The 15,027-nt window shown below is 43.7% G+C and overlaps 1 protein-coding gene across 2 annotated transcripts in view; it reads right to left on the bottom strand.

Moving 5' to 3' along the window:
* TARS2 (threonyl-tRNA synthetase 2, mitochondrial) overlaps positions 1–15,027 on the bottom strand; it is a 90,410-nt gene that overhangs the window by 48,603 nt on the left and 26,780 nt on the right. For both annotated transcript variants that reach the window (XM_077464221.1, XM_077464222.1), the window contains exons 8-10: positions 11,560–11,638; positions 7,146–7,292; positions 5,249–5,347 (exon numbers count right to left, since the gene is read on the bottom strand). In XM_077464221.1, coding sequence (XP_077320347.1) covers positions 5,249–5,347; positions 7,146–7,292; positions 11,560–11,638 — 325 coding nt within the window. The remainder of the gene's footprint in view (positions 1–5,248; positions 5,348–7,145; positions 7,293–11,559; positions 11,639–15,027) is intronic.

Genomic DNA, 15,027 nt, shown 5'->3' on the forward strand with positions numbered 1-15,027 from the left:
ATTATTATTTTTTAGGTATATATATTTTATTGAATTTGTCTTAATATAATCTTAATCTTCTTGTAATTGAAACCATCACTGCCAGTTAGCCGAGGAGGAGTTTTAGAACTTTCACTACAAACTCTTCCAACAGACCTTAAAGAGGAGGTCCAGCCCCCCACGAAAATATTAAATGTCAGCAGCTACACAGATTGTAACTGCTGACTTTTAATATTGTACCTGTCCTGGAATCCAGCGATATCGGCACCCCAGCCAATGTTTCCATCGGCTCTTAGTGCTGCTGCTGCCTCTGCCATTGCCTGTAGGAGAAACTGGCAGCGGTTTCATAACGGGTTGCCTACTGCGCATGCGCAAAGCTTGCTGAATGACCCGGTGGTGGGGAAAGGAGGGAGGGAGCCGAACTTCTCGGGGACCTCCCTAAAGTGGGGACAGGTAGTCATTCTCCCCCCCCCCCCCCCCGGTCCTTGCTGGTACTTCTGGGGTTGGTTTTCTGTAAAAAACACCCCCACAACTGCTCCAGGGATTTGAAATCTTCACGCTTTTCCCTCTGGGACAGACCAGATTGATTGTGATTGGCTGGCGTCATCACAATTAATCAATCTGGTCTGTCCCAGAAACGCTGCGCAGGAAAAGACAGGGAATCTTTAGAGCACTAGAGCAGCAGTGTGGGTTCCGACAGCTCAGCAATTCTGGGAGGTAAGTACAGCAGAGATCGGGGATGGTATTTGTTCACCCTCACATATTTTCTGTAAAGAACTAACCCTTTTAAATTACCAATGTACTTCAAAGATGAACAGACTTCACTACCTTACAACCACAAATAAATTCAGACCAGCAGAAAAAACGACAGCTGGGCAGTACAAGAAAAACTGCATGCTGGCTACGAGGCAAAACTGATAAATATGAAGACATGTCTAGATGCGTGTTGCACACAGCAGCCAATAAAAAAAAAAAAAATATTTAAATAAAATTAAAAAAAATTTAAATAATAAAAAAAATAATAATAATTGTTTTACTTGAAGCATGAACACAAAAAAAAAAATCAACGCCGATACGGTTTTGCTTTCAGGCACTCTCAGCCACAAAGTTATAGGTCCCACTTGTGGCCAATCTTCAAAGGAAACCTACTGGCATGAGTCACGCTAATAGAACAAGTACATGTCATCTGACTCTTCCTGAATGTCTCAAAACAAATACTTAGAAACAATTAAGCTACAGAACTCCAAATCATTCCCCGATCAACAAGTCATAATTAATCAGCTGCCAGAAAATCAAAACCGCACCCTACTCAACCATTGCTTCTAATGGCCTAGGAAAGGAAGGAAGGAAGGTAGGTAGGTAGGTAGGTAGGTGACACCATGGAATAAACCTCTCAGTGACGCACAGGGACCACAAAGGCAGGGTGTATAATGGATGTACAGTATAAGAAATAACAAAAGGAACTTTGTCAGATGACCGTTTTATTATTCTGACCATTGATGATTTTACTAGTCATAGTCTTTGTTTATGTATAACTCTCCTTATCTGTCAGTCCCTAAACCCGGCCATAGACTGTTCACAATTTCTATCCTTGTATTCTGATGGCAGGGAAATCTCCCACTGTCAGAAAACAATAGCGCAGCGTGTTTTAAAATTCTAGCAATTTTTTTTTTCTTTCAACCCATGGTTGAAGGAATGAAAATGTAATAATCGTTGGCCAGCCTAATGCCCCGTACACACGTTCTGATTATCGCAAGACAGTTGTATGCAACAAAACGCGAACGATCTAAGATCGAATACAACAGTGCAAATTGTGTGTAAGAATTTTGTCGTACGATTCTGAAAAAATCTTCCGTTGTGCGTAGCTACGTATTTTAAATGATGTCAAATACGTGTGACCCGTGTGTCCTTCTGGTTTATTTTTGTGTTTCTGATCATGCGTGGTGTTTGTCGAATGACTTTTATAGGACACATACTGTACTGGCTAAATGATTGTCGTACAATGGGTTGTCATCCGACTGAAGTTTTCCTGTTTGTCCCTTCGGATTTGGTTGGACGGACTGTCGTGATCGGCTGTCAAAAGCTGCGTACTAACGATCAGATTATCGAACGATCTGTCCGAAAGCGACTTTTGTGGTCCGATAATCGGAAAGTGTGTATGGGGTATAACCCCAATTTTGTGCTAGCAAGAATACAAGAACCAGTTTTAACTTTAGGATTTCCCAGGCAATTTCTCAGTCATTTGCCTCCCAGATCTTGGACCCAACTGCCAAACAGTATCAGTAATAAAAATAGCACTTCATATAAACCTTATGAAACTCACTTCTTTTCTGCAACATTGTTTCCATTGTTATAGTAAGAACTAAGATCAGAAAGGGGTTCTGATCTTAGTTTTTTACTATAACAATGGAAACTTTAATTCTAACAGCCCAAATTCTACCAGGAGTGGAAATCGATAGTATGCTGCTTTCCTTAAAAGTCACTTTAAAATTAATCTTCTACTATTTGCTTACTAGACGCTCTCCTGCCCGTCCCCTCAGTTTCCTGCCAAGGCCAATTTTCAGCATACAACACACTGTACCCACATGAAAGTTTTATCTTTTTTTTTTAACACAGATAGAGCTTTATTTTAGAAGTATTTAATCACCACTGGGGTTTTTACTTTTTGCTATTAAAGTAAAGTAAAAAAATTTTTAAAAACTTTTCTTAGCGGCTGTTATTTTTTTGCAAATAATAATTTTTCACCTACACCAATGAGCCCTGATGGGCCGATATGCGGTCCTGATCAGGAGGCACTGATGATCAGTGCCCTAAATATTTATGTAAATGTCCCCCGTGAGGATTGCCGGTTACCAGCTCTCCTCAAACTGACGGCGCTTGAGGAAAGTATTGCCCATAACCAGCAAGTCCGTTTACACTCTGATCATCTGTGATTGGATACAGCTGATCACATGGTAACGGGCACCGTGATTGGCCCTTTACCTCGATCTGTGATTGGCTGTGTCCGAAGGACAAAGCGAATACAGAGCACGGCAGATGCGTGCGAGGGGCTTGGTTCTGAGAGGAAAGTCTATGGACCTCTGGGAACAACAAAGCCATGCTCTAGCTGTTTTTCGGCTATAGCACAGTAAGTGAGTAGCTAATATATTGAAGATTAGCATCTGGGGATTAAAACGGAGTGGACTGAAAAAAAAAAAGCAGGGATCGGGGATATAACTCCTACAGGTCACGATACCAATGTCTAAGGCACCAAGTTAGTGTTCTGCCCTCTAACCCACAGCATACATATAAAAGAAAATGTAGTTTTACACTGGTCATCAATTAGAGGATTTTGTACCAAAGTCCAGCCGTTTGTGTAGAGTAGAGATGGACTGTTTCAGGTGTCCAGAGCACTACTTCTAATGTACCTGCAGTTCAAAGTATGGAAAATCGCTAATTCGAGACACTGGTTCCACCCCTAAAGCATTGTTATAAAGAGGGTTGCACCGATACCGAGCATTTGCACGAGTACTAGTACTTGTGCAGATGCGCCAATGCTTGACCTGATACTTGGATAGTCAGGGACGATCGGTCTGGGGAGCTACGAGCACCGATCTCCCTGTGCGGCTGTCAAAGCAGCCGACAGCCCCTTCTCCTCCTCTTCCTCCTGAGGCTTTCAGCTGCTTTATTGAAAGCCGCACAGGGAGATCCGTGCTTGTAACTCCCCAACCGCCGCACAGATTGTTACTGACTATGTCCTGTGTCCTCCTCTGGTCCCCCCCTCCCCCATGTACCCCGCCCCTGATCTCTCAGAATGGAGAGTGGAGGAAGGAGCCAGTATATATGCAATTTACCATCTCCTATCTTTTCTGAATGGACACTGACTCTGACCATTGATAACCGAGCATTGTAAAAATTTACAATGCTTCTGTTTATGAATGGAGAGTAGCCACTGTCTCCTGTCCATTCATCTTCAGAGCAGCTGAGGCTGTAGAGAAAGGGACTGGCAAATCTGTGTGCTCAATCCCTTTCTTGGTCTCAAAGGGGAGATGTCAGGGGTATAGACCCCGGCATTGCCCCAAAGCCCCCCCCCCCCCCCCCTCAAACAGGGTTGATTAAAAAAAAATAAGTCCCCTCAAAATAAATCAACACAGGGCCATTAATGTCTAAACCGCTGGCAACAAAAGTGAGTACACCCCATTTTATTTATAAAGCAAGTACATTTTATATAACAGAAGGAGGAGGAGTGCAAGGTCTCTAACATCCACCAGCTCTGTGATGTCGTCATGGAGGAGGACTCCAGTGGCAACCTGTGAAGCTCTGGTGAACTCCATGCCCAAATGAGTTAAGGCTGTGCTGGTGGCCACTTAATATATTGACACTTTGGGCCCAATTTGGACATGGTTTGCAGGTTTTCTTGTGCATCATCTTTAGAAGACTAATGTGATGCAGTGTGCGGTGTATGGTCTGAGCACTTACAGGCTGGACCCCCCCCCCCAACCTCTGCAGCAATCATACTTCTATTTCCCAAAGACAACCTCTGGATATGATGCTGAGCATGTGCGCTCCACTTCTTTGGTCAATCGTGGTGAGGGCCTGTCCTGGTAAACCGCTGTATGCTCTTGGGCCACCATGGTGCAGCTCAGTTTCAGGGTCTTGCCAATCTTCTTATAACCAGTCCTAGGACACCTTTATGTAGAGCAACAATTCTTTTTTTCAGATCCTCAGAGAGTTCTTTGCCATTAAGGTGCCATGTTGAACTTCCAGTGACCAGTATGAGAGAGTGAGAGCGATAACACCAAATTTAACACACCTGCTCCCCATTTACACCTGAGACCTTGTAACACTAACAAGTCACATGACATCGTGGAGCAAAAATGACTGATTGGGCCCAATTTGTACATTTTCACTTAGGGGTGTACTCACTTTTGATGCCAGCGGTTTAGACATTAATGGCTGTTGTGTTGAGTTATTTTGAGTGGACAGCAAATTTACACTGTTATACAAGCTGTACACTCACTACTTTACATTGTAGACAAGTGTCATTTCTTCAGTGTTGTCACATGAAAAGATAGAATAAAATATTTACAAAAATGTGAGGGGTGTACTCACATTAGATAAAAAAAAAATTATATATATATATATATATATATATATATATATATATATATATACATATATACATACACACAACCCAAGACTAATACACTCATACAAGGAAATCTACTACCCAGGAAAAAATTGGCTAGTATTAGCAGGGCTTCTTCTGTTTTTGTAGAAAAGGTAATACCTTTATGAAGTCTATCAGGACGTTGTAGATGTGTGCTCCTCGGGGTAGAAAGAAGCAGCTTCCTGGACTGTATTCATGGAAGAAGAACAAATTCTGATCCTGGAAAAGCAAAAGAGATCTTACAGCAAAGATAAGAAATATTCGGTACTGCTTCCATGTTAAAGGGAATTTATACTGCAGCCTTAGTGGATACACGTTTTCATAGTTTCACTTCTGGTGTGATAATTTCTTGACCAGTCACATCCACAAATATATATAAAAAAAATATTAAATTCTATTTTGTGGCCATGGATCAATACCAGGTTTCACCAGCAGGTGATGCTGTATCAGTTGGACCTTATACGGTAGTCCTGCTCAAAGTGGAGAGCCGGCTCACACTTTAAACTTGAGGTTGTACTATATACTATATGGCAGAGAACAGGAGGATTTGTGTTAATAAAACACAATGGGGGAGATTTACTAAAACTGGAGGGCACAAAATCTGGTGGTAGCCAATCAGCTTCTCTTTACAAATAAACATGTTATACTTAAATCGGGGTTCCACCCTAAAGTGGAACTTCCGCTGATCGAAACCCTCCCCCCCCCCCCTCCGGTGTCACAACTGCCACCTTTCAGGGGGGAGGGGGGTGCAGATATCTAACAAAGACAGGTATTTACACCCACTTCCGGGACACAGACTCCCACAGGAATCTATGCCTCTTCCTGTCCCTGCGCGCTGTCTGCTGGGACACACACGGGTCCCAGAGACAGCACGGACAATTCCTATTGCGCTGCGCGACTCGCGCATGCGCAGTAGGGAACCGGGAAGTGAAGCCACAATGCTTCACTTCCTGATTCCCTCACCTAGAATGGTGGCGGCAGCAGCCGAGAGCCGAGCGATTGATCGGCCTCGGCTGCCGACATTGCTGGATCCTGGGACAGGTGAGTGTCCATTTATTAAAAGTCAGCAGCTGCAGTTTTTGTAGCTGCTGGCTTTTAATATTTTTTTTCACAGTGAAATCCCTCTTTAACTTGCTCTGTGAAATGGTTTTGCTGAGAAGCCCCGATCCTCTTCTTGTCTGGTCCCTCCCTCCTGTCAAGTGCCCCAACAGCAAGTAGCTTGCTATGGGGGCGCCCGAGCTGAGCTGTAGATTCAGACACTGAGCCACGGTTGGGCCCTGACCTCCACTCTATCCTATATGGCTAACTACTTTGACAGCAGCAGGAGCCAATGGCGCCGCTACTGTGTCTCAGCCAATCAGGTGGGAAATTCCTGGACTGCCGGGCACCCGAGCAACATCGTTGGATAGAAAGGGGGGCTCAGATAAGTATTAGGGGGGGCTGCTACACAAGGGAGGGTTTGTATCTTAATGCATAGAATGCTTTTGTCTTTACAACCACACAAAAACTGGAAGACAATTGTTTTCTATGCACAGCTGCACCATATTTTCCTCTTCCCAGTTTTAGTAAATCAACCTCAATGTTTCTAGGTGGAGGTTGATACTTATTAGCATTTCAGGTTTTAAATGACCATTAGAATTTTAGTAAAGCTGCCCTTTAATTATTCCCCCACCATCCCAGTTGCAGCCCTCCAGGCAAAATACTCACCCTCCCCATTTCAGTGATCTTCACTGTGCAGACTTGTCAGTGCCATTCAGTCTTTGCAGTAAAAACGACCACCATACCATGTACTCTTCCTGCTGCGAATGCATGCCATGACCCTTATTCATTCCTGCTCAAAGGCTGGGAGGTCTTATCCACAAGAACAAATGAGGCCATAGCGTGTACGCACAATACATTTTTTTTTTCTAGGCTGGCTGCACTCGGTTGGGGATTATTAAAAGGACAACACCACTAAAAGTACAGTTGTCCCCTTTGACAGCATGTTTATGGCTTTTGTACAACTGCCTTGTTTTACCCTTCCTATCCTGCGATGGTCACGCCTAGCTGCCTCTTCTTGGAGTCTCTCCCACTCCGTCATCTGTTTACGGTCAGGGAAGGAGATCCCGTACACTCTCTGTAATGCATCCTGTGTGGGGTCCCCTCTCCAGAAGGCCGATGAGTTCTGACATGAAACAAAATGGAAAGATCCCACATGAACATGATACCGAACAGATCACAAAATGCTTTCAGGATGCAACACTAAAACCATAATTGATAAGGATGAGTCACTTCTACAGTACAATGTATACTATGAGTCACGTCTATAAAACACAATGCAGAATATCCATCAGTTGTATCAGATACACAGATAGATCTCCGAGCAGAAAGTTTGCTTTTGGTGCTGATCGTTCAGGTTCAGTTCCCAGTAAGCCAAACGCAATGCAAGGGTTAAGCTGCTTCGACCTAAAAAATAGTCTCCCCCCCCCCCAAATACTGGAGCTGCTGACTTTTAGTATTAAGGCACTTACCTGGCCAGGTAATCCAGCGGGGTCCTCACCAGAGCCGATTCTTGAATCGGCTCTCGGATGCTGTTGCCGCCACTTTAGCTAAGGGAAACTGGTTGTGAATCCTTGCGCTTCACAGCCAGCTTCCTACTGCGAATGCGCAAATTGTGCTGCACTTTGTGAACGGGCCGGCTGCGGGGGACAAACTTCTGGTTCACTTCGCCACAGCGAACTGACCTGAAAGTGGGAGCGGGTACCTGTCAAAACAAGCTAACCACGTCACCTTCCGCAAAAGGTGCCAAATGTGGTGAAGGAAAAAGGCAGGCAAGTGGAGCTTCCTCTTTTGGGTGGCACTCTGCTTTAAATTAGGGGTTAAATTCATGGGACAGAGTTAGATTTAAGGGATTTTAGGAAGTGAGGGGTAGTGTTAGGGAAAGCATAGTGTATTTTCAGGGAGAATATTTTGCATTATTATTGAAGTTTAAAGCGGAGTTCCACTCAACTTTACAAGGCGGTCTTAAACTAAAAATTCCACCCCTCGTTTTTGGAGAATATACACACACACACATACACAAGGGGTGCTTTTACGCCGAGCCATCATTTCAGTGGCGCTATTCGGCCGCTTTTAACCCCAGCTAGTGGCCGAAAAAGGGTTAAATAACAGCCCGCAAATTGCCGATGCCCCATTGATTTCAATGGGCAAGGGTACTTTAGGAGCCGTGTATACACCGCTCCTACAGTGCTGCAAAGATGCTGCTTGCAGGACTATTTTTTTTACCGTCCTGCAAGTGCACAGCTCCAGTGTGAAAGCCTGGGGGCTTTCACACTGGAGAGACAGGACAGGTTCTTTACAGGTGCTATTTTTAGCGCACTCAGTATCTCACAAAAGTGAGTACACCCCTCACATTTTTGTAAACATTTTATTCTATCTTTTCATGCGACAAGACTGAAGAAATGACACTTGTCTACAATGTAAAGTAGTGAGTGTACAGCTTGTATAACAGTGTAAATTTGCTGTCCCCTCAAAATAACTCAACGCACAGCCATTAATGTCTAAACCACTGGCAACAAAAGTGAGTACACTCCTAAGTGAAAATGTACAAATTGGGCCCAATCAGCCATTTTCGCTCCCCGATGTCATGTGACTTGTTAGTGTTACAAGGTCTCAGGTGTAAATGGGGAGCAGGTGTGTTAAATTTGGTGTTATCGCTCTCACTCTCTCATACTGGTCACTGGAAGTTCAACGTGGCACCTTAATGGCAAAGAACTCTCTGAGGATCTGAAAAAAAGAATTGTTGCTCTACATAAAGGTGTCCTAGGACTGGTTATAAGAAGATTGGCAAGACCCTGAAACTGAGCTGCACCATGGTGGCCCAAGAGCTTACAGCGGTTTACCAGGACAGGCCCTCACCACGATTGACCAAAGAAGTGGAGCGCACATGCTCAGCATCATATCCAGAGGTTGTCTTTGGGAAATAGAAGTATGATTGCTGCAGAGGTTGGGGGGGGGGTCCAGCCTGTCAGTGCTCAGACCATACACCGCACACTGCATCACATTAGTGTTTAGGTGGAGGAGCGCAAGGTCTCCAACATCCATCAGCTCTGTGATGTCATCATGGAGGAGTGAAGAAGATGCCAGTGGCAACCTGTGAAGCTCTGGTGAACTTCATGCCCAAGAGGGTTAAAGGCAGAGCTGGAAAATAATGGTGGCCACACAAAATATTGACACTTTGTGCCCAATTTCGACATTTTCACTTAGGGGTGTACTCACTTTTGTTTAGACATTAATGGCTGTGTGTTGAGTTATTTTGAGGGGACAGCAAATTTACACTGTTATACAAGCTGTACACTCACTACTTTACATTGTAGACAAGTGTCATTTCTTCAGTGTTGTCACATGAAAAGATAGAATAGAATATTTACAAAAATGCGAGAGTGTGTACTAAATTTTGAAAGAATATATAATTTTCCCTACCTTAGAAGAAGTACAACGTGTACTTCTGTCCTAGCTGGACAACCAGAAAAACTACAAAGTTTAGGCCCCCCACTTTAAGCTTAAACCTACTCACACCCTTTATTGTAAGCTCTATTGCAACTACCCTGTAAAGGAAAGACGTGTACACTTACCTAATGTAAGGAGTCTCTGGTCATGTGATCTCCCCAGCAGCCGGCTTCAGTGTAGAGGACAGAAAAGCGACAGCAGCTGAGTGGTGACATCACCCATAGACTTACTATGGGGCATCTGTTGTCCGATCTCCCTCCTCTGCCCTGAAGCTGGTGCTGGGAGCCAAACATGTGACTGGACTGGAGTGCCTTAAAAATAGGTATAGGCTTTTTTTTTTGTTGTTACAGGGTAGTTAGTATGGGTCTTAGAATGGGGGTGGGAGTAGGTTTAAAAAGTGTGGATTTAAAAAAAAGTCAAACCTACATCCTCACGTAGGTGACACAGCATAAGACCAATGTCGTCACCTCCAACACTGCGCAATCAGACTGTTGCCTGTTTAGGCCTCGATCTGCATTGTGTCGGTGACCGTCAATCATTGGGCTCTCTCTTCAACCCATCCAATGCCAGGCTGTGAAGGGAACAGGCTGGCTCAGGCTCTCAGGGGCGCCGAGTCTGAACTGGCCGAGTGGCAGCTTTAGCCCGCTGTCGGCTCAATACAGGTCACAGGAGCGCAGAACAAAAGTGCACTCCTGTGACCTACAGGAGAAGTAGGGCTAAAAGAGCTTTGATCCTACTTCTCCTTTAAACTCAGTTCAGTTCAGACCGGACTTCTACTTTAAGGCCATGCACCAAGAACGAACAAAATTGGGTTCACGTTGCTGAAGACCAATGTGCAGTTATAACTATGGGGGAAATTTACTAAAACAGGCGCACACAGAATCTGATGCCGTTTTGCAAAGTAACCAATCAGCTGCTAAGATTTAGTGTCAAAAAAATTGTACAAGCTGAAGTCAAAAGCCGATTGGATACTATGCAGAACTGCACTAGATTTTGTGTGCGCCAGTTGAATGGTGGTAACAAGGCTTATACCACAAACATAAAGAGGCTGGATGTGGCAACTAAGGATGAGCTCCGGCGCCGTTCGCACACTCCACATGCAGAGCCCGCCCTGAAGTCGGCGCAGTGCTGTGCTAATCAGGGGGCAGTGAGACGTTGCCCCGATGCGTGGCTGCAGAGATCAGACAAGGACTCACTGCTTGTGATTAGCGCAGCACTGCGCCGAATTCCTGGGGGGCTCTGCACGTGGAGCGTGCAAACGCGCCGGAGCTCATCCTTAGTGGCAACTGACTGATGGAATCTTCAAAAAAAAGTTGGTGGGTGACTCAATTCAGTTTTCTGCCATCTTCTCTGAACTAAGGCGTCAACTTTTGGCGGACAGACACTTTAACCAATGCACTAAACCTTAAGGTGTCGATTTACTAAAACGGTGCGAAATCTAGTATAGGTCTGCACAGAAACCAATCAGCTTCCAGGTTCTCTCGTCAAAGCTTAATTTTATAAGCTGAAGTTAGAAGCCGATTGGTTACTATGCAGAACTGCACCAGTTTTAGTAAATCTCCTCTGAAGAGATACAATATATACCAAAATATGCTTCAATCCAGTGCCATGTATATACTCAGACTAAATAAGTGAACCTGAACGTTTTCATACATCTGAGGAACAATCTTGTATTCTCACAGGTCCACTTGACAGTCAAGAACTACACCCTGCCAGCTTATGTATTAGAACAACAGATGCTTGGCATGAATAAGGTGGTGATGATGGCAGCTGACACGGATTCCTGTGCCAAGCACTAGTTCTGAGACAGCGAAGCTGGGACTGTGTCACTGTCTAGCAACTAATGCATGAGTCTGGCAAAAAGAGGCTGCCATCACATCTTACTCACATAAGTGTATTGCATTGTTATCCAATCCCTCTAATCAAATACCGGTTTGACTCACCTTGAAGAGTTTAATGGCTTTAATTTGCCCCGTGTGCCTGACATGAGGACCCTGGCAGAGGTCCACCAGATTTCCACACCTGCACAGACAGAAAGAAAGAAGAGTCAATCTAGTAGCCTCGGATGGGATGATGCCCTTAAAATGTACGTAAACCCAAGAAGAAGAGTAATATATTCTCCAGTCCTTGGAAGCTGTGGCTGCGTACATTTTCCCCGTTTCATGCCAAATACATTTTCTCCAAGAACAGAAAATACCCCTTGATCCCGCCAGAGTGCCAGTGTCTTTGTAACTCATTGCACACTGAACTCTGAAATCTCAAAAAATGTTATCAACCTTCGCAGTCATCTTCTGTGAACTACAATGCAACACCCTCTTATGTAACAGATAAAAAGATAAGGAGGAGGAGGCATTTGTAGTCCAAATCAGCAAGCGTTAGAGAAAAAAAAAAAAAGAAGAATGTGGTTGCATAAGTGTGCACACCCTCTTATAGCTGGGGATGTAGCTGTGTTCAGAATTAAGCAATCACATTCAAACTCATGTTAAATAGGAGTCCGTACACACCTACCATCATTTAAAGTGCCTCTGATTAACTCCAAATAAAGTTCAGCTGTTCTAATAGGTCTTTCCTGACATTTTCTTAGTTGCATCCTATAGCAAAAGCCATGGTCCACAGAGAGCTTCCAAAGCATCAAAGGGATCACATTGTTATATATTTTCTTTATTATTATAAATTCTTTAAAAAAAACAATTACAAAGCAGATACACATATCTGAACTTCAGCCTCACATAGTTTCATATACAGTGCCTTGCAAAATGTATTCACCCCCCTTGGCCTTTTACCTATTTTGTTCAATGTTTTTTTTAATCTGAATTATTTGTTATGGATCAGAACACAATAGTCTAAGTTGGTGAAGTAAAATTTGAAAAATATATACATAAAACAAATTTTCAGAAATAAACTGATAATTGGCATGTGCGTATGTATTCACCCCCTTTTTTTACGAAGCCCATAAAAAGCTCTGGTGCCACCAATTACCTTCAGAAGTCACATAATTAGTAAAATGATGTCCACCTGTGTGCAATCTAAGCGTCACATGACCTGTCATTACATATACACATCTTTTTTTGAAAGGCCCCAGAGGCTGCAACACCTGAGCGAGAGGCACCACTAACCAAACAGTGCCATGAAGACCAAGGAACTCTCCAAACAAGTAAGGGACAATGTTGTTGAGAAGTACAAGTCAGGGTTAGGTTATAAAAAAATATCCAAATCCTTGATCCCTAGGAGCACCATCAAATCTATCATAACCAAATGGAAAGAACATGGCACAACAGCAAACCTGCCAAGAGACGGCCGCACACCAAAACTCACGGACCGGGCAAGGAGGGCATTCATCAGAGAGGCAGCACAGAGACCTAAGGTAACCCTGGAGGAGCTGCAGAGTTCCACAGCAGAGACTGGAGTATCTGTACATAGGACGATAATAAGCCGTACGCCCCATAGAGTTGGGTTTTATGGCAGAGTGGCCAGAAGACAGACATTACTTTTAGCCAAAAATAAAATGGCATGTTTTGAGTTTGCGATATGGCATGTGGGAGACTTCCAAAATGTATGGAGGAAGGTGCTCTGGTCTGAGACTAAAATCAAACTTTTTGGCCATCAAAGAAAATGCTATGTCTGGTGCAAACCCAACACATCACATCACCCAAAGAACACCATCCCCACTGTGAAACATGGTGGTGGCAGCATCATGTTGTGGGGATGTTTTTCAGCAGTCTGGACTGGGAAACTGGTCAGAGTTGAGGGAAAGATGGATGGTGCCAAATACAGGGATATTCTTGAGAAAAACCTGTACCCCTCTGTGTATGATTTGAGGCTAGGACGGAGGTTCACCTTCCAGCAGGACAATGACTCCTAACACACTGCTAAAGCAACACTTGAGTGGTTTAAGGAGAAACATGTAAATGTGTTGGAATGGCCTAGTCCAGTGATGGCGAACCTTGGCACCCCAGATGTTTTGGAACTACATTTCCCATGATGCTCATCCACTCTGCAGTGTAGTTGAGCATCATGGGAAATGTAGTTCCAAAACATCTGGGGTGCCAAGGTTCGCCATCACTGGCCTAGTTAAAGCACAGACCTCAATCCAATAGAAAATCAGACTTAAAGATTGCTGTTCACAAGCGCAAACCATCCAACTTGAAGGAGCTGCAGCAGTTTTGCAAGGACAAAAATCCCAGTGGTAAGATTTGGCAAGCTTATCCAAAGCAACTTGGCGCTGTGATAACCACAAAAGGTGGCTCTACAAAGTATTGACCTTGGGGGGGTTATACATTGACTTTTTTCTGTTCTTTTGACCTATTTGTTTGCTTCACAATAAAAAAAATCTTTAAAGTTGTGGGCATCTTCTGTAAATTAAATGATGCAAATCCTCAAACAATCCATATTAATTCCAGGTTGTGAGGCAACAAAATACAAAAAATGCCAAGGTGGGTGAATACTTTTGTAAGGTACTGTATAAATTCCCAAACCCCCCCCCCCCCCCCAAAAAAAAACCCACTGAAAAAAACCCCCACACCCTCTCTCTAAGTCCCTTACTGTTCGTCCCCCTCCTCCTCAGCTTCCTTTATCGTACGGCTCCGATTTCCTCTATTTAGATATTATATAGTTGTATCTCTCCTCTTAAGTTCTTATTAATCTCTGCTATCCCATATGCCACATATTAACCCCCTCAAGCATCTAACATAGTCATATATTCTATACATTTTTTAAAATTCTGCTATTTCCCCCATATGGTGTAATATACCTCTAGAGAGTCCTCTACTGTATGCATGGTTTCTTCTATAGATCTCCACCAGTCAACCTTTGCTATCCCTTCATAGGTAGGGCTTCTAGGGTTCTCCATAATCTCAGAATCAGGCTTTTAGCTGCATTTAAGAAGTACAGAACTAGGGTATTATTATACTGAGCCACCGTTTTTTCCATGCCATGGAACATACGTTGGCTACACCTGGATATGCTCTCCTGCAATTTGATAATTCGCCTTAGTAATTTCCTCCCAGTAAAGCTGTATCTTTATGGATTCCAACCATAAGTGGGCAAAGGTCCCCTGAGCGTTGGACTCTCCTTCAACATGTTGGGAGAACATCCGCTCTGAACCTCTGCGCCCTCTGTGGGGTCAGATACTACCTTGCTAATAATTTACAGCACATCTCTATTGTCTTAGCATCACTTGATGAGAAACGGGCTAATCTCCAAATCTTCCTTCTATAGTCCTCATCTCAGATAGCTCCTATTTCCTCCTCCCATTTCCACACATATGGTGGGTATTTAGGTTCTGCTTCAGTTACCAGTATTTTATATATTTTAGATATACTTTGCTTTATTAAACAAAGCGGGGAGCAGAACAATTTCTCCACGAACCTCATATTTCCTTTTCCCCCGCAGCGGCTGCGGTAGCGATTGTG

Source organism: Lithobates pipiens, unplaced genomic scaffold (genome assembly GCF_037356315.1).
Source record: "Lithobates pipiens isolate NorthernLeopardFrog02 unplaced genomic scaffold, aLitPip1_a1.2 Scaffold_30, whole genome shotgun sequence".
In the NCBI taxonomy this organism is placed as follows: domain Eukaryota; kingdom Metazoa; phylum Chordata; class Amphibia; order Anura; family Ranidae; genus Lithobates; species Lithobates pipiens.